This window comes from Mesoplodon bidens (assembly GCF_964165515.1).
Source record: "Mesoplodon bidens genome assembly, chromosome: 13".
NCBI lineage: Eukaryota > Metazoa > Chordata > Mammalia > Artiodactyla > Ziphiidae > Mesoplodon > Mesoplodon bidens.
The window spans coordinates 89194342-89219674 of NC_138169.1; the positions used below are offsets into that span (position 1 = coordinate 89194342).

General features: G+C 58.7%; 1 protein-coding gene across 5 annotated transcripts in view; it reads left to right on the forward strand.

The window, feature by feature from the left end:
- CTDP1 (CTD phosphatase subunit 1) overlaps positions 1–9079 on the forward strand; it is a 46820-nt gene extending 37741 nt beyond the window's left edge. For all 5 annotated transcript variants that reach the window (XM_081252756.1, XM_081252758.1, XM_081252757.1 and 2 more), the window contains exons 12-13: positions 557–741; positions 8318–9079. In XM_081252756.1, coding sequence (XP_081108882.1) covers positions 557–741; positions 8318–8459 — 327 coding nt within the window. In that variant the 3' untranslated portion in view covers positions 8460–9079. The remainder of the gene's footprint in view (positions 1–556; positions 742–8317) is intronic.
- The last annotated feature ends 16254 nt before the right edge of the window (positions 9080–25333 follow it).

Here is a 25333-nt window from a genome sequence, read left to right on the forward strand (position 1 = left end):
GACTTGTTAAGTGATGACCCCGCTCTGAGGCCATTAAGAACGTAGCTACTCTAGCTGACGGGACACGGGGTCTCTGCTCCTCCCTGGAAAACGTGCTGGCGGGTCCACGCTCAGGAAACGTGGGCCCGTCCTCCGTCGTGGGCGTCAGCTGTGGTCGGGGCCCTGCCCCCTGCCCCCTGCCCCCCAACCACCCTCCCTTGCCGTGTCTGTGAACAGTTAAGCCTGAGGTCTGTCAGAGAAGACAGACAGGCAGGCACCCGACACGCGGCCGCGTGGGTCCCAGGACCCAGCGAGGTGGGCGCGGAGGAGGGACGGCCCGGGCCGCCTCTGCCTCCCGTCGTCCACCCCGTGGGCCTTGTCCACGCTCCTCGGTGCTGGTTGTAAGCATCCGTCTCGCGGCAGGCCCCGTGTTGGAGCTTTACGAGGTGTCCTGCGTGCTTAGTCGCGGGAAGCGGGGCCCGTGCAGAAATCTGCTGTGGTGCCACTCCCGGGGGAGGGGCCGTTGCGTGGATTCTTCAGAAAGGTGATCTTGTGCTGACTCTTGGCCCTTTGTCAGGTGGATGACATCCTAGGAGAGGGCAGCGATGACAGTGACAGCGAGAAGAAGAAGCCGGGAGATCCGGAGGACCGGGAGCGGGGACCGAGGCCCGGGCAGCCCGAGGCCCTGAGGGCCCCAGAGGGGCCCACGCTCAGGTCCGCGCCACCCACCGAGAGGAATGCAGCAGACGGCCGGGGGCCCAGGTGAGGGGGCCCAGGAGAGGAGGGGGGCTCAGGTGCAGGGGAGGGGCTGGGAGGCGCGGGGGGGCCCAGGTGAGGGGGTCCTGTGCGCTGACCCGCGAGCGCCAGACGCCTTCCGTGTTGATCGGTGCGCTGTTGTTATCCTGTTGTATCTTCCCAGTGTTGTTATGGACCATGGTGTGCGGGTATCATTTCCAAGGCAATAGTGAAGGGGGTAAGAGACCTAAAGATGTCGGTCTGGGTGGTCCTGAGAGGGCAAAGGTCACTGTCCTGTTTCTGAACATACAAAGCACGGTACAGGTTGTTTAGAATATTACATTTGTGGTGCCCTCGATTTTTATCAAGTTGTTCATGATTCCGTCACCACTTGGGCAGATGTAACACTTCCCCTTCACGGAGCGCACAGTGTCTGTTGTAGGTGGTGGTTCGTGCCCAGGTGTGGTCCCAGCGGCCCAGGAGCCTGCGGTGGGGCTCCTCTCCCTGAGTCCCCGCTCATGTCTGGAGGGCTGCTGTGTGTGGACCCAGGACGGGACACGGCCAGGAGCAGCGTGCTGTCCACCCATGGCGGCCCCGTGCTCTGTGTCCAGCTGCGCGGTGTGTTCGCAGCCCCTGTCGGGGGGGGGGGGCGTTGGTCTTCCCAGGGTTTCGAGTGTTCGGAGGCAGGTTGTGGTGAGAACTGGACCCCGCGTGACCTCACGCGTGTGCAGGGCGTGGGCCGAGGGCAGCTGCCAACACCAGTGTCTGCTCTCGGGGTTACTCAGCTTGTTAGGACTGTAAGTGCTGACGCTGAATCAGGTAGGACGGTACGATGGTGCTTTCCTTTTTATTTTATTGTATTTTACTTTATTTACTTATTGGTATGTACGTATATATGTATGTTTTGTTTTGTTTTGTTTTGTTTGAGCCGTACCTCGCAGCATGTGGGATCTTAGTTCCCCAGCCAGGGATTAAACCTGTGGTAGGGGAGGGGTGGTTTCTTCCGGGAAGATTCAGGCGTCACGTTTATTGTGTACTCTTGTTTCTATTATTATTACATTGTAACATATGATGAAATAATTACACAGCTCACCATAGTGCAGACGCAGTGGGAGCCCCGAGCTTGTTTTCACCTGCCACTCGCTGATAGGGTTTTGATATGAGTCTGCGAGCCATTGATTTATTATGGCCTCTGTGCAGCCAGACCTCCCTGCCAATGAGAATCTGTATTTGCAGCCGCTCCCCAGTGGGTCCCAGCATCACCACCTCAGCTCCACCCCAGATCACCAGGCATTAGATTCTCATAAGGAGCGTGCAGCCAAGGTCCCCCGCGTGCGCAGTTCCCCGCAGCGTTCATCCCCCTCGAGAATCTAATGTCGCCGCTGCTCTCACAGTGATGCGAGCGACGGGGAGCGGCTGTAAATACAGATGGAGCTTCGCTCGCCCGCCACTCGCCTCCTCCCATGAGGCCCAGTTCCTAACAGGCCACGGACCAGTCCGAGGCCCAGGGGTCAGAGACCCCTGCCTTACACAGTTGTTTGACTCAGCTGCGTCTTCAGCTCAGCGCGAGGGTCCCGTGGGGCTCTCGAGGGACGTGGGGACCTGGGGCCTCTCTGAGGAGGCCACCCCAGAACCCCGGCTCCAGTGCTGCCGGGCTGCGCTGCATGCCTGATTCTGTTTTCTCCGCCAAGTGAAGAGAAAGACACAGAGCCTTTTCTCTCAGACTGGGAAGGACGGGCCGGAGTCCTGGGGCCAGCGTCCTGCTTTGTCTCCACGGAATCATCTGCCCACACGTGAAGTAGCTCCGGGCCACGCGGGGAAAGCCTTGCCTGCGGTGCTTTGGTGCTGCCATCGGGGCCAGAGGCGTGTGGCCTGCGTCCACTGCGGCTCCTCTCGGCCCTGCACGGTGCCAGGGAGTCCAGCGCCAGGGCCGGTGGCCTGGCCCGGGGCTGTGGTCCGCGCTGGGCCGGCGTGGGGCGGGCGGGGGTTGCTCAGGAGCCCCCCCACCCGGCCCCGGTCTCCTCACCATCCTCACCGCAGCTGCTGTTTCACACCGTGCTGTGCGGCCTGACCTCCGCGGTGTGGGAATCTGAGATGAGGACAAAGCCCAGGGTGCACCCAGATGCCACCTCCCCCTGGGTGGCCAGAGACCCTTGCTCCTGCCCCCGCCTGCCCCTCCGCCGCTCGGCGTCTCCCTGTACGTGACGTCGAGTCTGCCCTGCGTCGGGGCTGAGGCGCTGAGGCGCTGTGATCGGGCTCGGGAGCTCATCCCTTTCTCTGCCCAGAAGTTGGCGAATGTGGTTTTCGCACGTTTCATTCTTGTCAGTGGGCTCTAGGTATAGAAGTGTGGACGCTTTGGATTTTCCCATAGTAGCGTTTTTACTTGAAATTAATTCAGACATGTTTGGGGGGTTTGTTTCTTGCCTGCGGAACATTTCGGTCCATGGCCTTTGCCGCGAGCAGTGGCGCCTTGCGCCCTGGGTCGCAGCCTGGCTTCTCCCGAGCTCTGGCAGCATGTCCTGCCGGCCTGAGTGTCCGGGCTCTTCTATGGGATCTTGATGTCACTGGAACTTGAAGGTGACTTCTGATGGAAGGACGGGGTGGGGTTTCGGCTTGTCCACTGAGAACCGATCCATTCCTCTTTCAAATGAACAGATGTCAGGCACCCGTTTTACACACGGCAGCTGGAGGGGCACTTCCGCTCCTTGAGGTAAATCCCCGAGTAAGAAGTCAGGGCCATTTGGCAGGCACTTGCCAGACGAGACGTCCGCAGGCGTTGGAGACGCCGCCCTGTCCCCACCACTCGCAGGAGACGCGCGATGTGGAGACTCGGCCTGGGGTCTCGTGTCGTGGGCGTAGGCTTGGCCAGCGGAAGCCAGCTCTCCCTCCCCGAAGACCGTTGTCTAAGTGCCCGAGAGTTTAGTCTCAGCACCTTCCGCAGCCCACCCGGTCCCGTGGTGAACTAGTCAGGAGCATCACTCCGCTTCTAAAGGCTAAACTCCTGACCCGGGTCCCAGGCTCCCACCGCCCGGTCCTTCTGCTGCCGCCTCCCCTTCTCCGCAGGGCCGCGGTGGCCGGGGTCCCAGCCGAGCGTGTAGACAGACGGTGCGAAGGTGTGCAGAGGCCGTCACGCGTGAGAGCTGTTCTCAGTGCTGGGTGGTCGCCTAGGCAAGGCTGTCTTTACTGCGCTGGGGAGGTTGGTCATCTCTAAAGATGGAGGAGACGTGGGCCTGGTGTTTGTGACCAGAGCAGACCCAGCTCTGCTGCCGGGGTGGAGCCCGAAGGCCGCTTCTCAGCCAGCCCTCCACCTCTCCACCCTGTCGCTGCTTTGCCGTCAGACACCTTCTGTCTGCGCTGCCAGCTGGTGACCCTGGGACCAAGGTGCTTGGTTCAGGTTGTAAATTCCCCAGGCTGTGGCTGAGGAGCTGCCCTTTTGTTGTGTGGACACGTGGCTTCCCGTCGATTCGTGTGTTGATTTGTGATGTTTAACCTGCATAGCCGACAGCACCGTGGTGACACCCTGGTGCCCCAGCCCCTTGCGTGTGCGCGCTCATCACACACGGTCGATTTCTGAAGGCGGAATCGCCGAGGTCGGAAGGCCTTCGCACTTGACCTGGTAGCTGCTGCTTCGAGTTGCCCTCCGACCGTGGAGGGTCGTGCCGATGGTGAGAGGGCCGGCTGTCCCCCACCCTCCCTGGCACGGTGCTTCGTGACGGCTTCTGGCCGCTGCAGCGTGATGGATAAAAAGCAGCGCTGTTTTAGTTGTGCGTACCTTTCTCCCTGCGCTGAGCCCGCACCCAAGGCTGGACCCCAGAGACGTTGCGCTGTTGGGTGGGGGGGCGGTGCCAGTGCGGCAGCTTCACCCGAACAGCCCAGCCCTGGGGGGAGGGGAGACCAGGGCCCGGAGTGGCTGCAATGCAGTAACTAAAACGTCCAGTTTCCAGCAAAAAGAATCACGAGACATCAGAGAGGCAGAAGAATGATCCACAGACAAGACAGAAGAGGCCAGAGGAGCTGCCCGAGAGGGCGACTGCATATCAGAGGAACAGACGGGATACGTTCCCAGAGCCGCGGAGACTGAGAACCGCTGAAGGGTCCTGGGGACAGCGTCTCAGACGGCACTGCCAGGCCCTCGGCGCACACGTGGCAGGACTGCCGGGGACGTGATGACTGGCACCTTCCCGAATGACGGGGAACGTCATCTGACACATCCCGGGAGCTCAGGACCCTCCCCGGGTCAGCTCAGAGGTCCCCATCTGCACGCTTCACGGCGAAGATGCAGGAAGCCAAGACCAGGACAGGGGTCAGAAGACCCCTTTGTCTCAAAATAGGTGACGTCACCTGAGTTCTCAGGCTTTTCAGAAACAGTTGAACAGATGTGGCCCATATGATTTTTCCTTGGAACATGCCCTCTCGCCCTGTGGCCCTGACCTGATCACACGCCCTGGAGCCCGGTGTTGTGTTACAGTGACCTACACATGCACCTCTTTGAAGAAGCAGCAGAGCCTCCGCTGTCGTGACCGGTCAGGGCAGGCAGGAACCCACGCGCGTCCTCTCTGCCTCGGGGTCTGGATGGCCTTCCACACCCCAGGGCAGGTACTCCCCTGCACGCACATGGACACATGCACACACGTACCTGAAACAGCTTTTGTTAGGGAAAATAGTGACCTTACCACCTGCCGTGCTGCTCTGTTCTTTATCTTTCTGCCAAAATTACCAAGCTGGTTGTAACCAGCAGTTGGAAAAATAAATGCGTTATGGATTGTTTGATCTTGTTGGTTAGACACCGGTATAAAATAATAATGTGTGTTTATTTGCCGTAGTTGCTAAAATAATTGTGCACCTTATTAAACAGCAGACTTCAGGTGCGGATCCACGTGCCTCTTTACAGCAAAGAGCTCAGAGGCTGGGACGTGAGGGAGGAAACGTACATACGTGATTTATGTTCCTATTCACGTTCTTGCTTTATTCCACGTTGAATCTGAGCTGATTCTTGAGCCTTAAATTTTCCCCAAATTAAATCTGTTAGCATTTTTCTAGGGGACTGTGCTGTTGGTTGTGAAAACAAAATACAGTTATTGCACCTTCTGCTGAGAGGAAAGGAAGCTGGTATCCATTTTAGGCATTTATTCACCACGACTTGGAGCTATGTCCAGTCTTGGAGGTGATTTTTAATTACTAAAACTCAATCGTGTTGGATATAGGAACACTCCAAACATTATTTAACGGAGACTGAAGGTTTTGCTCTTCCCAGCACAAGGCACTATCACTGTGGCCCCCGACCCTGGTCCCCAGGCCCCTGGACACGGCTGCACGAGTGGACACCGAGCTCCCAGACTCTCTCCCGCAGGACCAGCCGGGTTTCAGCACAGTCGATATTTGTCTCTCTGCACAGAGGCTGTGACAGCCGTGGGGTCCTGCCCAGCTGTTAGCTGGCATTTCCCTGGGGGGCGGGGGGGACACCATGTGCAGCCCATGCTGTCTCAAAAGGCTGCCCTGCAGCGGGGCCTCCAGATGCAGTGCAGGAGGTTTTATCAACAGGACGCCCCAGGATCAGCCTTCTAGGGGCCTGCACTTCTCCTGCCCCGGGATCCCTCCCGGGCCCCCCTGCGCCACCTGTGGAGCCGTCCCCGCAGGAGACCACCAATCCCGGACGACGCAGCCGGGTGCCGTCCACTGACTCAGCTTCAGCTTCCTTGTTGAAGCAGCTCGGGGTGCATGAGGGTCTCTGTACACAGGCAGAGGGCCCGGCTCTTCCTGGACCCGGGGGCTTCCTCACCAGTCATGGGCACACCTCCTCTTTCCCCTTGTATTTGGTGCTTCCTGGAAGCTCGTCCCCTCAGTGACCAGAAGACGGGGATCTGCTTTACAGCACGCACGGCACCCACCCCGGGGACACCCAGGAGGCGGGACACGCCGGAGGTGGAGGGCAGTCGGGGAGGAGCCTCGAGGACTGACCACATCCCCACGCGCGCTCAGCGCCGCCGGCGATGCAGCCACAAGCGGGGGCCTGGAAGGCGGGGTTCAGCCCCCTCTGCCCACCCCCCGCAGCTGAGCACAACTCAGGCCTGGGGCTGACTCTGCTCTCGTGTGTGTTACTGCTGCACACGCACGTGCACACGCGACCCTCCAGTTCTGTCCCTGGGAGGCGGTGCTGGGCAGTGCCCTGTGGAGCGTGGCTGTCATTGGGGTTACTTGCAGTAGTTTGAACGGTAGCGGAGAAAGCAGTCTCTCTAAACCGTTCCATCTACACGTCGTTTCTAAGTTTATCTGTCATGTTCGCTCAGCGAAGGGGAATCGTGTGAGCGCCTCCGATTAATTACACTCAACACCATCTTTTGTTCCACCATCTCCCGCTAATCCAGAGCTAACCCTACAGTGTGTCTGAGGGGCTGCACCCTCGGGCCGCACGTCTGCTCAGATTTGGCTTGAGTTAGCAAGGCCCGGACGCCGCGTCCCAGCCGTGGCTGTGCTCGAGCATCCACCTTGGTCAGTGTTTCTCCTGAAAGCGCATCACAGGGTCCCCACGGCTCCGTCCTCTTGTCCAGACCCTGGCGCCCTCCCAGCCACCGTGTCGCTTCCCAGCCGCCCCCCCCTTCCAGCACCGACCTCCTCCCCGTGCCGACGGGACCCGAGAGGAGGGGTTTCTTTCGGGTTTACTTTCCCTTCCCTGTCCTCACGCCCACTGGGGGCCCAGCTCCAGCCGCGGGGGCTGATGAGCCAGGCCGGAGCGGCTGAGCAGGGGGCGGCGCTGGGTCGCAGTAAACGTGCGCTTCCCCTTCGGGTCACGTGCTCCCTCCGGGGCCGGGGTCCCTCTCCTCTGACTTCTGCCAGCCTGAGCGCTGAATGTGCTTCCTGACTGGCCCCTTGATTCGCTTTTCAAATTACGTAGTAGTATCTTTCTCAGTGTTCGTTGGCCCTTTTTTCTGCCAACTGCCCTTTTCTGTTTGAGGAGTGTTTCTCACAATTAGGTTATTCCTTGTCTGTTGTCGAAATTTCTGTGTGTATTATAGGTCTTACGTTATAGACGTCATAGTCTTGCACGTCATTTTCCCAGTCTCGTGTGTGTCTGTGACTGCTTGAGATGCCTCTTGTGTCTCGAAGAGGTAAATCTTTTGGGGGGTTTCTTCCCTTCAGAAGGTTTCCCCAAACCATAGTAGTGGGGGGGGCGCGTATATCTATTCCTACGTAACTTTTCTTTTCGATAAATGGTGCGACAACGACTATAAACTGTGGATGTCCACAATGATGTCCAAATGCAGAGTAATCAGTCGTAGCCCACAGCCAGGAGTGTACTCAGTGGTCAACTCAAAATAGATTTCATAGACGTGAGTGTAAAACATACACCTGTCTGCTGGCGGCTGTCCCCACCTCCCTTCCCAGCGGCTTGTCCAGCGCCAGCCGTAGCCCCGAGCTCGCTCCGGGCCCCTCCCTCTCCCGCCCTCACACATCCTGGGTATTTCGTTCCCTGCTGGACACGGAGGCTGCCCTGGTGCCCAGCCGGTGCTGTCAGGGCTGTTCCGGAAGCATGGGGGCCAGCGGCCGAGGGGCCGGGGAGCATGTGCGCCACAAGCATCTCACGGCGCGTGTGCTTCCCTCGCAGGGGCCACAAGAGGAAGCTGAACGAGGAGGACGCAGCCAGCGAGTCCAGCGGAGCGTCCAGCTGCGAGGACGAGGAGGGGGGCAGCTCGGAGGCGGATGAGATGGCGGCCGCGCTGGAGGCCGAGCTCGGCGACCTCATGTGACCGCGGGGCGGGCACTCGACTCACCTCCGTCCCGGGGGCTGCCCCTCCTCCAGTCGGACATGTCTGTGTGCAGAGCTCCACCTGCAGAAACACACTGTTTTGCATAAAGAGGTGTTTTTAGAAGTTTCACTACAAGAAAGCCTACTTGTTAAGGACAGCGGGGCAGGGAACGCGGCCATGCCAAAGATCCTGGGTGGGTGAGCCCAGAAGAGCCGCACAGCGGGACTGGAGTTTGCGGCTTTTTATCAGGAAGAGGGGGGGTGTGGGGAGGTGTTTTTCCTTTAAATACCGCAGCATATTACTTAGGGTGAAGGCTGGGCGTCCGACCAGGCAGAGGGCTGATGCAGCAGCAACCCAGCGTCCTCCTGCTCTTTCACGATGGAAGCTACCAGAACATGCACAGGTCTCAAGCGAGGCCGCGCATCGGCGTGTGACGAGGACAGGCCTGGGGCCCCCAGGGCCCTGCAGCTCTCGCGGGCGCCGGGACAAAGGGCCCTTCCCTCGCGGGCAGCCTTTGGCTCCTTTGCGAGATCGGATGTAAAGTTTTGTATATCTATTTCATACGTGACCCACCAAACAGATTTTTCTTTCCGTTAATAAAAGTCCCTTTTGTAAGCCGTCTTCTCTGCCCCGTTCCCTCTTCATGGGATCCAGCTCTCGCACCACGTGCGTGGGTGAGCTGCCCTGTCCTGCTCCCCTCCAGGGAGCTCATGGGGCAGATTCCTGGGTGAATGACCAGGGCCTTGGACGTTGAAACAGAAAAGCAGACGATCGTCTCAAGCCGGTCCGTGGCTGTTAGTCTCTCCCTTACTGCACCAAAGCTTTAGGAATGCCAAGGACCAGTGTTATTTCTAATCACTAGATTTATGAAAATTTGACCTAAGACACCCAAGGAAACCAGAGGCAATTCTGACCTGGGAACTCAGTGCTGACACGGTGTGAAACTCACCGTATTCGGTGTGTCAGCCAGACAGCATGGCCACGCGTGGTCCCGCCCCTGGGGTCCCAGGTCTCACCCACAGGCCCCGTGTGCTCGGGCAGCCCCAGGAAGACCACACCCGGTACCGCTGACCCGAGACCCCTGGGCGGTAATGCTGGTGAACTTGTCTGAGACAGCCCCTTGGTCCTTCCTTCGTGATGTCTCCAGGTCAGGCTGCAGGTGGAGGAAGCAGAGCCCGGGGTGTGCCCGCGATGCTGCGTTCCTGTCGTGTGGAGGGGCAGCCCCTGGGCTGCGGGATCACCAGGACACAGGAGGTGTGCCTGCTTCCGGCTCTAGGTCAGCACAGCAGACCTTCTTCTTGCCATTTTCTGGGCTAATTACTGGATTAAAAGTGAGTGTTAGGCTCAGGCTGTGTCCTCTTCACACTCTTCAGTTGCAAGTAACAGCCACAGCTCCAGTGGGCTTGTCTTCCTGTATCGACTGGCTTGTCTGAGAAGTGAGGTGGAGCTTCAGGTACGGCTGGATCCAGGTGTTCACCAAATGCTCAGGTGTCATTGGGAACTTGAATCCTCCTCCCGTGGTTTGTCCTCTCTTTGACGGTCAGATGCCACCCACCCTCCTCATCATCGGGGTGTGGGGGGGGGGGAGTGGGAATCATGCTGCACACGGGACAGGTGTGGGCCGGCAGACGTCAAGGATGCAGGCACAGTCCCCGCCTAGTTTCCTCACCAAGGTGAGCGTACCTTCGTGTACTTGCCAGTCTCCACAACAGCAGTGTGAGGCTCCAGGATTCCCGGTCAGAACCGTTCCTGGGGAGCAGCGAGGGGGAGGCCCCTCTGATGGGTCTGTACTAGGGCAGAAACGGAGAAGACAGAACTGGGAACGTGACTAATCTCAAGGTTTCCCGCTGAAACCCGACACAGCGCCTCGGGTGGATATCCCTAAGAGGGCTGGGGGTAGTTAAACGTCTCCTTGCAGCCTTGTTCTCAGTGGCACGTGCTGGGATGCTGAGCTGTCCCGGGGGCCGGGGTGGCACCGAAGGTCCCCGGGACCCCTCGAGCCTCCTGAGGAAGTGGCGCCACCCTTGGGGGAGGGTTGCCTGGGGGGCCTGCGTGCCGTCTCACAGAGAGATGTGCACTCGAGTCAGGGAAATGCTGGGTAATTTGTGCAACTCCTCCAAGTGACATCTTTTCTAGAAATTTTAATAGGAAGCTTGAACTTGCCATCCTGAACGTAACTTAAACGTCAGGCTTTATGCTTAAGACAGCTGTCTGGAAACTCATGACCAGGAACTGGGAGAGAGAATCCCTTGGGTCCGTGAGAAGTCTTTGCACAAGCAGCTCATAAATTCAAGCCACTTTTTACAAACACTCAAAAGTCTGTAACACTGGAAATGTAGGGAAATTTTACCCTCTTCCTTGAGAAACGCAATGTTGAAATTTTGTGTAAACGTCCCATCTGAGTTTTTCATGTTTTTTCACGTTTTTAAAACAACCGTGAAGCTGTGACGTGGGGACACCTGTCGTGTGAGTCTGACCCGCCTGTGTGCCCACCCCATGCGGAAACCCGAGTCAGGGCCGGGGGCTGCCCAGGTGTCAGGGCGGGGACACTGGTGTTCCCTGCAAGGACCCGGGCTGCCCCACATGAGCAGAAGAGCCTGGAGGATGACCGGAGCCACCCACTCACGCACCACAAGGGCCAGCTTCACGGTACACGCCTTGTATTTTCAAAGATTCAATCCAGTCTGGACTGCTGAGCGTGTGCATGTACACGGGTGCACGTGTGTGTAACGCACACACGTTCAGAGCTGCAGTCTGATCTTTACATAAAGCTTTTCCATTTTGAAAGTGCTGCCCAGGTGGAAACATTTTCAAGTACAACAAGGGAAACAGGCCGTTCATCACACCACCCAGAGGTGACCGTCGCGTTTACCATTTACAGTCCTTTCCTGTGATCACGTGCCTGGCTTTTAAAAATTGATCTAATTGTGAAATGTTAACATAGGCCCCATCGAAGATGAGGAAGAAACATTGCTATGATCCTGCCACCGGATCTGACCTCATTAGCATTTCGATGTATTGTTTTAGTCTCTTATGCATATTGTTTTAATAGAATTTAGTTTTTAGAGCAGCTTAAGGCTAGAGCACAGTTGAGGGGGAGGTGTGGATCTTTCCTGTACACCCCCTCCTGGCCTGGGAGGTCTTCCCCACTATCAACATCCCCAGCAGACGGTACATTTGTTACAACTGATGGACCTATGTCCATACCTCATCACCCAAAGTCCACAGTTTATGTTAAAATTCACTCTGGGTGTTGTACATTCTATGGGTTCAGACAGGTGTGTAATGACACATATCCGCCATCATGGGGTCATACAGAGTGTTTTCACTGCCCTGAACATCCTCTGTGCTCCCCCTGTATCTCCCTCCCTCCCCCAGCCCCTGGCACCACTGATCTGCTCACCGGGTCCACAGCTTTGTCTTTTCCAGAACGTCCTGTAGTTGGACACACAGTGCGCAGCCGTTTCAGGTGGGCTTCTTTCACTTGGCAACATGCGTTTACGTCTCCTCCATGTCTTTTCATTGTCAATATCCAACGTGCAAAAGGCAGGCTGCTGAAGACTCCGTGAGACAACCTGGCTTCTTCAAAAGATAATTTGCAAGAAAAGCCGAAGAGCTGGAGGGGAACCTATTGATTAAAGACTGAAGCATGGCAGCCAGTCCCAGCGCGTGGGCTTGTTTGGATCCCAATTCACACAAGCTGAAAGTAACACAGACACAGCGTGACAACAGGAATTTTAAACATGAACAGATGTGTGATATTAATGAATATTGTTCACTTATTTTAGGTGAAGTGTAGCTCTTTTAGGAGCCCCCTTTTTAAGAGAATGTACTGAAAGATTTATGATGGAATGGCATGGTGTCTGGGGTTTGCACTGGAACCGTACGAGGCGCAGCGGGCGGGCTGGGGCTTGGAGGGGAGCGAGGTCAATGCGATTTTCACTGGAAAAGCTTGAGTCCTGCCTACTTGGTATGTGTTTGGAATTTTCTGTAATAAAAAGTGACGACAACATGAATGAAGCCGCTCGATCTGAGGTTTAAAGATGCACAGAACAAGGCCAGTTGCTTTGTAGTGAAAGGACGGTCGGTTGGTCCCACACACCAGGCTGCAGGCACGGGCCCCAATCGTCCCAGACCCCAGGTGGGCAGCTGGGCTGGCCCCCGTTGTCGGCTTTCCTCCCAAGGGGCCCCTGGGGCCTGAGGTCAGCAATGTCTGTGGCCCACGCTGGACCCGCTGTAGTGCTCGCTTAGCCCTGCTGAGCGTATGACCCCCCCCCAGGCACACACACCTGTGGGAGCACACGTGTGCACACACAGCGTGCGTGCACGCACACGCCAACGCCCAGGGTTGACTGGTGCCGCATCCACGGGAGATGGTCTCCCGCGGGCTCTGACCTCTCTAACAGCTGAGCGCCCGCCGCATCCTGGCACCAACCAGGGACCATCTGTGCGGAGACGAAGGCCCCTAAGGACCTGGCCTTAGAGTCTGAGCTCCGAGCAGCAACACGAGTTGACAAGGTCACCATGTGTCGTGTCACCTGAGAGGCTGGACCGAGTTCCAGAGCGCTCTCTGTGCAGCTGCTTCCAGGCTCTCTGTCTCCCCCGAGACGGCAGTGCTCCAGAAAAGTCGGCCTGGATTTGAGGTTGGGGACGTCCTGGCTTCCTGTGTGTGCAGCAGGGATCACGGTCAGGACCCCCGGCTCACACCACGGGGGACGAGGGGCCGCGATAGGTTGGGTCATCCCTGCAGAGAGAGCCCCCCGTGAAGTCTGGGGGCCCCGACCTGCTCGCCCCGTAAGGGGCCACCTCAGAGCCCGTCACGGTCGCGGCCTCTCCCCTGCCCTCTGCAGAGGCCCCGGTCGCTGGGGAGAGGCTCAGAGGCAGGTCCCGTCCAGCTGCATCTCTGGGGGCGGAGCTGCTGCCGAGCACTCGGCAGCCATCGTCACTGCTGAGAAGGAAACAGGTCAAGGCCGATGGGCGCCATCCTGTTTGCCCTCGGGGAGGTGGGAGCCACTGGGGGGCGGGGGGCAGGGCGCGGGGGCATGAGGGGCAGGAGAGGAGGGCACTGCCCACCCCCTCTGGACCAGGGTCTCCAGGGGCCACCCCGGATTCTGCGGGGCAGCTCAGCCTCTGACCCCTGGAGGGTCCCGGGGTAAAGACTCCTTGCCCACGGTGATGCCCCCCAAACCCCCCAGGGTTTCCTCGTGGACTTTGTGAGGAGGAGCAGCCTCGCGACTCTGGGCTGAGATTAACGTGTGGCCTTGGTTCCTCTCTGTCCCCACAAGAAAGAGCCACCACCTCGACCGGCACGGCGAGCACCAAGTCCTGCTCTTCTGAGATTCACTCTGACAGCAAGTATGTCGTGGATTCTGTTCCCTCGGGACGCGGGGGGCCAGTCCACAGCCGCTTTATTGTTAGAAACAAAATGAAGCCACGGGTCCCTGAGGATGAAAGGAGCCCAGCTCCCTGAAGCGACTCCACCTGTGCCCCCGGATGAAGTGACGCAGGAGCCCCCGTCTGAGCCCTGAATGGCACCCGCCAGGGCCCAGGCAGCACCCAGTGACCTGCTGCTGCTCCAAATCCAACGGGTTCCCGGAAGCAAACAGCATCCGTATTCTCCCCCCGCCCCCCATGGCTCCCGGCCCCTGCTTCCCTCCCGGGACTCCGTGCCGCCCCGTGGTGCCTTCGCGAGCACGTGGCGGGCGCAGTGGGTGCTCCCGGTCTGTCAAGTGTCTGAGAATGGCAGCGACAGCAAAAAGGGAGCCTCTGGCTACGGGGAGGCTGTCGGCTGGACCGATGGGTCCTGGACGGCGCCTTGTGGGGACCCCAGCGGTGGCCCGGCTCGTGCCCTTCTGGCGGCTCACGTGCAGGTCTGCACACGGGACCCAGTGCGAGGAAAGGGCTTCCTGCTAAATAAACAAGTGATCAGAACAGCAACGGGAATAGCGGTGCTTGAAACATAACTGACTTAATACTCTGGTAGGTACTTCCAGCTCCGAACAAAAAAACGAGAGACGTCATCTTTCCCTTTGCTGAAAAAGTCACTTGACGTGAAAATGCAAACCCGGGGGAGACCAGCGCTCATCATAACAGGTGTTGGTCTCGGCGAGCGTTTCTGGTCAACGCAGTGTCGTACGTGGCTCGTCCGGCCAGGGTGTCACAACCTGCACTTAGCGACTGGAGAGAAAACAGCGCCCGCACTGTCGGCGCCCACACCCAGAGCGCCTACAGGAGCACCTCGGGAAGAAAACAAACCCCCACCTGGGCCCACGCAGAGCCGCCCACGCCGGGCAACGCGAGGGCGTGAACTCTGGGATTGAAAGCCTGGGAGGGCGGGTCGAGTTCGATCACCCCCCCAGCCGACATGATCCACTCGGAAGAACCAGGCTGGGTGTGGGCGGTGGGGCTGTGTCCCCAGCTACCACCACCTGCTCGTGCTGTCCCCGCGGGGCCCTGGCGGCCCACGGCTGTGTGTCACTGGGGTCAATGGATGAGGAGCTTGTGCCAGGGGCCCGGCCCCCTGACACCCTGGGGACAAGGCTGTCCCCTAGGGTCCCCTGTCTGTCCCCCCATCTGGCCTGGCTCCGGCGTTTCCTCGGTCGTCAGATCCCCTCATCCCCTCCAGGTCCTCAGTCTTTTTCTGTCACGACCCAGACGTTTCGACGAGCACAGCCAGGGGTTCCTGGATGGTCCCTCAAGGTGGGCTTTTCTCAGGTTCCCGGGACCACGCCTGGGGGGGCCGGTCAGCCTGTGTCAGGACTGCAGTCAGAGCAGCAGCCACCAGCTTTCTACTCCGCTTTCAACAGTTCCTGAGACCTGCAGTTACCCTGCCCATCGCGGAGCTTCTGCACTAATTTTAGCCGCCGTGGATGGTCTTAACAACAGTTACTGCTCTGGTTTTTGCCATATAGGGGGTCTTGAGGCCCAGCCCGCTGTCCGGGGGCCTCTAGCAGCCACGGGCCCCTGAGGCCCTGCCCACCCAAGGTCTGGGCACACTCGGGGTTGGGCTGGGCCGCGGCCGGCCGGTGGCTGTTACCACAGCAACGCACGGGCTAGAAGACAGTGATGGCCTCCAGCACCCAGGAGAGCCTCAGAAATACCGTCCAAGTGAATGAACGAGCGGTCGTATTTGCTTTGATCAGGCAAAACTAGACTTACACCTCCTAATAGCTGAGCTACATAGAGGAGGTTTTAAATTCTTTTTTGTTTTGTCTGTGTTGTTTTAACCCTCGCAGAGAGCGGCACGGGTGAACAAGCAAGCTGTACACTGCAAGATTTCCTGAACGTCGGGCCAGGCCCTCCATCCGCAAGGCGGGTCCAGCTGTCTGCGTGGTGGGCGCCCGAGGGACCCTGGAACCAGCAGCACCTCTCTAGGCAGAAGGCAAGCTCCGCAGCTGTGAGGACCACTCCCGGGTGAAAACGCTAAAGATGCAATGCCGCAAAAGTGCGAGACCTTTCCCACAGGCCGCGCCCCGGAGAAAGAGAGCCCGTGTGACGTGACGAGCTGGGCCCTGACAACTGCGCCTCTGAGAATTCCAGGGCGTGCTCGGAACCACGGAGGACTCGGCCATGAGAAGGACCTCCTGGGAGACGACAGCAAGAGTCAGCGGGGCCTCGGGACACCCAGAGGAGGGGACACACGAGCTTCTCACTCACCTCCACGAGCCCTCACTGCTGGGACAGGCGGCCTGGGCCCGGCTTTGCCCCACATGCCTTAGTGGTGAGAGCAAGGTGGGCGGAATATACTGAAGGAGATTAAGGCGGGATTAAAATCAGGGCCTGCGAGGCCAAGGCGCGCGGGGGCTTGAAAACTGGCGGCCCCGGTGGACGCCCCTCCCCGAGGACGGACATGGCAACCTCAGAGACTGGTCCCCGCACAGCCGGCTCTGGAAACAGGATCATCAAAGGGGTAACAAGGGGGCCCTGAAACTTCCAGAGGATAGGCAGGCACACAGGATGCAGAGTCAGACCAGTGCCCGGTGACCAGCACCAAACACACCGTCGAGCCTCTAACGCCTTCGTGGGGTGTGTCCTGAGGACGCAAAAACATTCAGCTATGCCGGAGAGAAAACCCAGCGAAGCCTGCGCCCCAGAGGTCAGAGCCCACCCTGCCCACCTCTCCGTGCTGACCGCTTCCTGTGGCCACTCCCCTCCTGGCTGACCTCTCCGCAGGCCGCCTCTCACGTCCCTGTTCCTCGGCCTCCACCTGTAGCCGACCTCCTGGTCGTGGTCCCCACCGCGGAAGCCAGGGCCACGCTTCTAGAGGGACACGTGTGTGGTGTCCAGAAGGGCCGGGGGAGCCTCCACTTCTCTTCGCGTGATCTGGGGTCTCTGCAGCCGGTGGGGGGCGAGGGCTGCCCTCTGGACGGCAGCCTCCGTGCCCTGGAGCCTCGCTGGCCCCTCCTGTCTGCACTCGGCTTCCAGGAGACCCGCTGGCTCATTTCACAAGCCTGTGCTTCTCTGTTTCGCTTCCACTGACAGTTACTCAGCTGCCCGTTGGGCCCAGGGGACTTCCTTGTCACCTTGACGCGGAGCCTGCGCTTTCCCATGTAAGAGGCTTTGTGGGGACAGCAGCTTTTACTGACCTCCACCTTCTCTGATCTGTGAGCCGCAGACCCAGTGCAGCAGCCCCTCGGGCCCCTTGGACTCCGCCTGACCCGGGAGCAGCCTGTGGTCCTGCGACGGGGCCTCAGCCACCCAGTGATGCTCAGGGGAAATCTCTACACAGAGCACACGAGGAAAAAGGGAAATCCGACCCCGAGCTCTAGAAGAACCACCGTAGGGGTTCCTGTCCACTGTTCAAACATCAATGTTGTCTGAAGTATATTAAAAAGATAAAATATAAAAATATGCTGGAGACAACAAAATCCGTGTATCTATGATTTATCTATCTATTTGTACGTATAACATATTTAGCAGCAGTTTCATTTCTGCAACAGAAGAATATAAACATGAAACCCACATGCGTATGAACTTAACTTTTGTTTGCGTCTCTTCCACTGTAAACACATATGTGCATCGCAAGGAGAACGGTGCCTGGACCCGGCCCAAACGCAGAGCCTGGTGGGAGGGGCCCCCGCTCCTGCATCCCAGCCCATGAACCTTCCTCTGCGGTCCGAAGCGGGTCCTGGTCAGACCCTCTGGGCCGCTGAGTCATCCCACCGCCTCCGAGTGATAGGCGGGGGGGCAAGCGGGCCCTGAAAACGAGCACGAGGCTTGGCTTTGAGCTCTCGCCAAAAATTCCTCCGACGCCTGTCAGCTGCACCAGCCCACGGAGCATCCATGATCACCCGCTGCTCACGCCAACAGCACGCCCTTTGACACGCGTGTTAGAAGGTGTCAGCGAGCCGGCGACAGGACAAGACAGCCCCTCCTGATGGGGTTGCTTTCTTATTCATTCGTACGTTTAACACGTATTTATTTGGTGCTGGTCAGTGTGCTCGGCACCGGAGGTGCAGCCACGCAGCGCGGCAGGATGGTTCCAGGGGCGAAACGCTCTAGTGGTCATCACTCAGCAGGCCGGGCCGGGTGGAGGGCAAGGTGCAGCCTGGCAGGGGCGGCTCCGCCTGCCCCGGGGCAACCCGGCCATCTCCCAGCTCCAGCAGCCAGCGTCCTGCAGCTGCTGCTGAGGCAGGATGAGCCCCCTTTGGCTTCTGGTGCAAAAGTCAATCACATCCAAGTAAAAAGGTGCACATGCAGAGCCCTGGGCTGCTCCCAAGTGACCCTGTGACCCGCTCGCCTCCTGAGGCCAGGCCCTGGAGTCCCCACATCTCGCTGGAAGCAGCCTTCTCCCTCCACTCACAGCGAGACTGTGGACAGACAGACGCCTGGCGCTGGGAACGGGTCAGGATCCACTGGGGCTGGTCTGTGGCATCTGCCGTCTCCGTGCTGTAAGTACTCCCACTTGGGGCTGGTTTCAGACCCAACGCAGGTGACGCAAGAGACAAAGCAGGACAGCAGTCAGGAACTGATGCGTTTTGTTCTGTGATACATTATTTCATGGTCAGGGTGCAAATGTTAAATGGTCAGTTCACACACGTTCATTTTAATAACAGCACCGCTGCACGGGGCCACTGCACTTGCCCTGCACACACATTAAACACGAAGGTTCTTCATCAGCATTGTGCTGTTGCCCTTTGGTGAGAGATTCTCTCTCTGCTGGTCCCTTTATGGCCTCTTAAGAGCCTTCCTTCTTTTCATAGAATCAAATAAATGCAGAGCTGGACGGACTTCAGAGATGGAGAGGCCCAGCCTCCGGCACACGCTTGCGCACGGATGAGCGGCCTGGGACCTTATAAAATGGAGATTCTGATCCGTGGTCGGGGCGGAGCCTGAGCCTGAACCTCCAACAGGCTCCGGGGTGCAGACCTACCCTGTGCAGACCACACGTGGGCAGCTGCGATCCATTCGTTTCACATCCAGAGAGAGTCCATAACTTCCCCCAAATCGCACTGCTAGTCAGTTGGACAAACTAACTGCCTGCCTTTCCTCCAACTTATTACAGACTCTCAGCTATTTTCAGTACACTCACCTACACACGCACACACATATTAAGCAAACCTCAAGAATAATCAGAAATCCCTCTGTAAACAGAACTCCCCCGGGAATATTTGGCTACATAATTACACAGCGTGAGATATGCAGCCCCACACCGCGGAGTAACCCATGGGGCTCCAAGCCTGCAGACACTCGCTCTCCAGAGTTTCACCCCCCAGCAATGATCTGGGGAAACGCAGATGCCAGGACTGTGCTGCCAGGACGGTTCGGGAACGGCCACCATTGGGCCTGAGTTGTGCTGGCCTTTCTGGACCCGTTTCTCACAATCCCCACGAAGCAATAACCCGGCCTGTGGTTTATCAAACAGCAAATGCCCCCGTCCTGGAGCTGAGCGGACCGCCCCCACCCCTCGCTGAACACAGCACAGGCCCTGCTTCAGGCTCGGTTTGCAGCCACCTTCTCGGCCCTGACTCTGCTCACGTCCACCGACCCGTCCTGGCCCAGAGGCCCCGAGCGCCAGGGCCTCCCCTGAGAACCCTGCTGCATGAGTTTCCCGTGTGCAGCCCCCCTGGGTCCAAGCTAACGCTTTGCGATAGGCTGAGCTGCTCCTCCCAGGCTCTGCGTCCACTCCTGACACTGCCCTCTGGCTGCACACCGTCCAGGGCAGAGCAGGCTCCGTCAGGACGGGCTCTGTCCGCTGGGGAAGCCGAGATCCACACCGTCCCCTTCGTCTCCTTGGGGCATGAGGGCAGGACCAGCCAGGTACGATCTCTGTCTCAGAACCTCAGCTGCGGGTGAGTGGATGGGTCGTCCTCCAGGGAAGCCTGTGGAGGCCTCTGGGCGTGAGGACGCCCCACCAAGCTCTTGTCTCGTGGGGGCGTGGACTCCTGGGCACGTCTGTTGTTGTGATGAAGGTAATAACGCTGGGAAGTTTTTTAATTATGCGCTGGTTATATTTGGGAACAGCGCAGGGTACGATTCATAATGAGAGATCTTTCTCTATGTGTTTCATAACATTTGTCTTCTGCAAGGCCTGGTATCACTCTTGAACCCGTGGGCTGTTGCGTTGCTTTCTAAAATCTAAATGTTCGGCTTTATAAAGTGGCCAGAGTCCAATCTGATAAAAAAGAAGGATTTAAAGCTAGCAGCATTTGGTACTTTTCCCCCCAATAGCAACTGTCTCTCTGATTGCTCGGCTGTCTTGGAGCCCCTGGGGCCGGCCGGTGGAGGAGGGCTGGGGGAGCCTTCAATCACCTCGCTGCTCCTCTTTGAAAAGCTGTGGGTATCTTTTTATTTTTGGTTCTGGTAATCTCTGGCTCGTAGGCGTTGAGGGATGGGGAATTTTCCAGTCACTCCACAGCAAATACAGGAAAATAAGCGAGCAGGGTAACCATTCAAATGCCGGGCCTCTGCCTTCCGAGCCTCTGCAGGGCCGTGATTGTTCCCGAATTGTGTTACCAGAGCTGCGTACCAACCAAGGGCGGGGTCAACCATGGACGCCCCAGAGCCATAGACCCCTGAAGGCGGGGGTCCGTCTTTCAGCTGCTGAATCAGTCCTAGAGAGCGGCCCGGCACCCGGCCCTGGAAGGGACCCTGGAAACTGCCTTCGCGAGAATAAACAAGGGGACAGCTGAGTGTTCACGGTCAACCTGAACAAGGCGACGCTCTCTTAGAAGCGCCCCTTTCAGAACACCTTCACGCGCTGGACGGCTGGGTTTAGGGACACCCGGGCTGCGTGGCCGCAGGTGGGAGAGGCTGCCCTCTCTCTCCTCTTTGGTCCCTCATCTCTTCCAGCCCTGGTCACCCCTCCTGTGACGCTGACCCCGATTCCTGCCCCCGAGGTCGCTGTGGGAGCCTCACTGCTCTGTGCTCGGGCCGGCGGGGGTTGGGGGTGCCCGGGGCTCCATCTCAGGCACCCGGGGGCTGCAGGCTGAGCCCAGAGCTGGGCCCCGATGCCACACCTGCTCCCCCACCCTCAGCAGACCCCCCAGGTCATGTGCAGCGACACGCCTTGCAGGAAGTGAGGCGTGCCCAGGGCATCACTTGCCTGGCTGTTAGAGCCCGTCCATTCCGCCCGGAGCTGGACAGGGAGTCGGAGGCCAGCTGAGAGCCGGTGGAAACATCTAGAAAGCCTTTCCAATGTTCTTCAAATAGGTCTTTCCAAAAAGTGATGTCCTGTCAATGCTTGTTATCTTGCTGTCAAACAAGTAAAACTTTCTGCCCAAAAGCAAACTTGTAACCAGCACCCTTGTCTGTTACCTACGATTCCTCACCTGGTAATTACCTTTCCCACTTCTGATAATAAGTAGGAGAATCCACCCCACTGGGGGAGGGAGGGTGCGCGTGGGCAGAGAGCGAACCGAAGGGCAGGAGAAACAGCCTAAAACCAGCCTGAGGCTAATTTGGCCCCCTGCCCCCGTCCGCTTGTGATATCACGTGGGTGATGGTGTCACACTTGACGTCCCACAGTGACAGGCCCATCGCCTGTCCCTTAGACCACCAGGCCAGCACTCGGCAGAGAGCCACAGGGGGAGATGTGACCTCAGCGTCTGAGCCACCAGGTCCCTCCTTTCCACGAGGGTCTCGATTCACCTCCACTGCTCCATCCTGCAGACTCGGCCTCCCCCAGGGACACCGCCCCCCAGACACCCGGGGCCCAGCGGGCTCCGTCCTGTCCTGAAATGACCCTGCTGACCCTTCCTCCAAATACACAGCCCACACAGCCCACCACCGCTGGGCGAGCCCTGCATGTGTCCTCACAGGACGACATCGGGGGGAGGAGAGGGGCCAGGGCCAGAGGCCTTCTCAGCGTCCGACGGTGTCCCAGCTGGGAGCTCGGGGGCGGGGGAAGCATCCACAGAAGACCACCCACAGGTTGGACTCGAGGCCACAGAAGGCTGTCACGCTTGGGGTTGTGCTTCGTCCCAGAGGAAGAACACAGACACGGCAGGCAGCAGGGGAGCCCGTGGCAGAACCCGGGGGGCACCAACCTGGGGGCCTCCATGGTCGCGGCCCTCGGAGGTGGGCAGTGTCACCGTCCTGAATCTGTGTGCGGCAGCCGCCCAGGGCGTGTCCCCCGGGAGGCAAGCCGAGCCCGGCGCCCACTCTTACACGGGGCTCGGCTGGGGGCGTCCCCCCGGGGCTGAGTTCTTCCACCGAGGAAGCCCAGCCCAGCGAGGGTCTGGGCCTTGCACTCTGCACCCCAGCACCGTGACCATGAGCATCACACCCCGCGATGTCCCCGCCTGCAGCCTAGCACCCGTGGGCCTGGGGTTGAGTCTGTGTCTGCTGCCAGCTGAGAACGTTCTAGCATCTCTGCTTCCTGGGGCCGTCTGTAAAGAAAACGATAGCTCTTGTTTTGTTTTCTGTGGACCCTGCTTTTTCAGACCACGCATGCTCCTCTGAGAGTGGAAGCCGGGAGGGGCCCCGGACCCTGCAGGCACCCGAGTTTCTGTGAGACCTGGGTGCTGAGCGGGGGAGGGACGCGCCCTCCCGGGAGGGCATCGGAATGCAACCTTTTCACCATCTTCGCCGTCCTCACCGTGCTTACAGCCGCAGAGCTGGGTCACAGTTCACCAGGGCTTCTCCCCGAACCCTCGAGGGAAAAGGGCACCTCGGTCCTGGGATCTTCGGGACCCGGCGACCCCTGTCAGGTGGCCATGGGGACTTGGTGTGATGACCTGCTGCGGCGGCCAGAACTCAGAGACCTCGAGCCCATTCACCCCGTCACAAAGGCCCTGAAAATGCCTGGTGCAGTGGAGCACCCAGTCCCGCCCGGGTCCAAACAGCGTCCAAGGAGCATTGTAACGACAATGACACATCTGATCCCGGGTAGCCTGTCTCCTTGGACACCAGGAGGGTGAGGATGCAGGAGGAGCCTCGCTTGCAGCAAGTTGTTGCTTCGTAACTGGGGCAGAGGCTGGGAGAGGGACCGCTGTACTGGGCGTCGCCCAGAAACTTCTGAGAGCGTGAAGCAAGGGGCACAGGACCGTCAGAAATCATGAGGCAGCCGCGGAAAGATGTGGACGTGCAGAGAGAGGTGCATGCGGGAAATAGGCCAGAGCAGAGTCAGCAAAGCGGGAGTGAGGGCTGGAGCAGGCGGGTGCCCCCGGGTGGCTCCTGCCACTTCCCCTCCCCCCCCATGGCCCCGCCCAAATGAAAGGGAAGCGGCTCTGGGCTCTGCTCGCTGCTTGTGAACTCAGAGGCCCTCCGGACACTCCTTAAAGAACTTCCTGCCTGGCCAGTATTCAGCTCTCCCAGGGGTCGGCTAACAGATGTCTTTCCCCGCCCTGGAGGAGAGACACTGAACCAAGGCCTGCATGTGACAAAGGCGAGGGCATCCCGGTGGTCCGAATGTCTGCACAGTCACACCTGACTACCCACATGGTCACACCTGTTTACCTGCGTATCACACCTGGCCACCTGCAATGTCACACCTGTCTACCTGAACAGTCACACCCGTCTACCTGCACCATAACATCTGACACCTGTCTACAGGTCTGTCTCCCCGATAAGAGCAGAAGCTCCTTGGTCACAGGAACCCTTTGCATGACAAGCGTCTGGCACAGACCCAGCGCCGAGAGGGTAATTAAGGAAAGTTCCTAAATGAGAGAGAAAAAATTACAAGAATGGAAGATGCAACTAAGGACCGTGTCCACGCACACGGACAGGCGCTTCCACCGTGGGTCCAGCGGTCAGCTGCATAGGAAATGGGAGCCTCCCAGGCAAGGGCATCGCTGTTGGTAAAGGGCGCGTGGGCTGCGGCCGCAGCACTGGCACCACGGCCCCTGCCACGCCACGCGGGGCGAGTTCCCCTCGAGACGCTCAGCTACAGCTCCTGGATGCTACACGCTCTCTGCCGCCCGGGGCCTCGAGCTGACTGGACCCACTTGGGGCGCTGGCTCAGCCCTGGACTCCCACAGCTTCGCTTGGGGCCATTTCATCCAGAGCCGCACACGCGGGTACCGGGGGGCAGAGAGGGCTTATGAAACATTGTAACAGAGTTGGGTTATTTAGCTGGAAGAAGGGAGGAGACAGGCTGCGTTCGTCACCGGAACATGTCTATTTTTAGCTCCTGCAACTCCCATTTTTGAGGTTTGGGGCTTCGGAAAACCATGGGGGGCCGCGAGCAGCCGGCGGGGGGTGGTGCACAGGGCACCTCCTGACGTGGCCACACATTCTGCCCCTATTTCCTCCTGTGTTCACATCCGTGCGTTGCAGTGAATAGTCAGCCCTGAAACAATGAAAATAAACCGGGGTTGGCCTTTTCTGTTCCTCTAAGTTGTATCTGAGACATTAGTAGCCTTTCCTCACCTGTAAATGAGAGCAGGCCCAAAGGACCTCTGAGATCAAGTCCAAGCCAACTCATAACCGACTGCAGCTCCGAAACAGCGATTTCCTTGCTTCATTCTAACAGAATTCGCGATGGCTCTCACCCGGGGCACCTCTGCCGCCCGTCCGCGGGGCACTCGGCAGCAGCCACAGAGCCTCGGTGACACGATGGGGTGGGGGGGCACTGCATCTCATGCCGGGGGCAGGGATGGGCTGAACCTCAGCCACAGGACCCCGGGGATGACCCGCCCGGAAGCTGAGGGAGCAAGGCCCTGGTCCCCACCGCCCCGTGGTCCCAGCCTGATGTGCCGGGAGTCCGTGCCTCTGGACGCAGCGACCCGAGCTGAACCACCCACATCCCTCCTGGAAGAGTTGCCAGAACCCTCCCTCCCCTTGGAGCCATCAGGGCCTTGGCTCAGGTGCAGTCCTGCCGACGGCCAACCGAGGGCACAGACCAGAGAGACACGTGGGCCCCGAGACACCGTCTGAAGCCTCAGCTCACGTCCTTTGCTGAGACGAAGTGAGGTGCGGGGCTCGTGCCGGCCCACTTACCTAGGTAACACCTGTTTCCAGTAAGGAGGCAATCTGTGTAAATAAAATATAAAATCACTCACCATTTAATAGCACTCTAGGAGAGCAGGGGGTGTTTTGGCCAAGCCCACAATTCTCCGATCTGAAGCTGGAAATGTGATCATAATCCCCTTATCTGACCTGCGGCTGGAAATGTGATTCTCCACCAGAATCCGTTTTCTTTCCTTCTTCCCTTTTTAACGTGAGGCAGTGAACACATTTGGTTTTTCTCTGTTGAACTTTTTTTCTTCGCTCGGCTGGTCTATGGTTAGAAAAAGCACTTTCGATCCTCAGTTTTTACCAAATTGTAAAAGAATCTGTTCTCAAAACAGGGCTAGGCCTTCCCGGAGTAAACCTTGGGGAATCCTCCGGTTTTCCAGGTTACAGCACAGGCTTTTCACCCTGAGGGAGGACCCCTACGTGCTGCTCATTTCCCACCGTTTACGGTTATGAAAGTTACCCAGATTCTTTGCAGG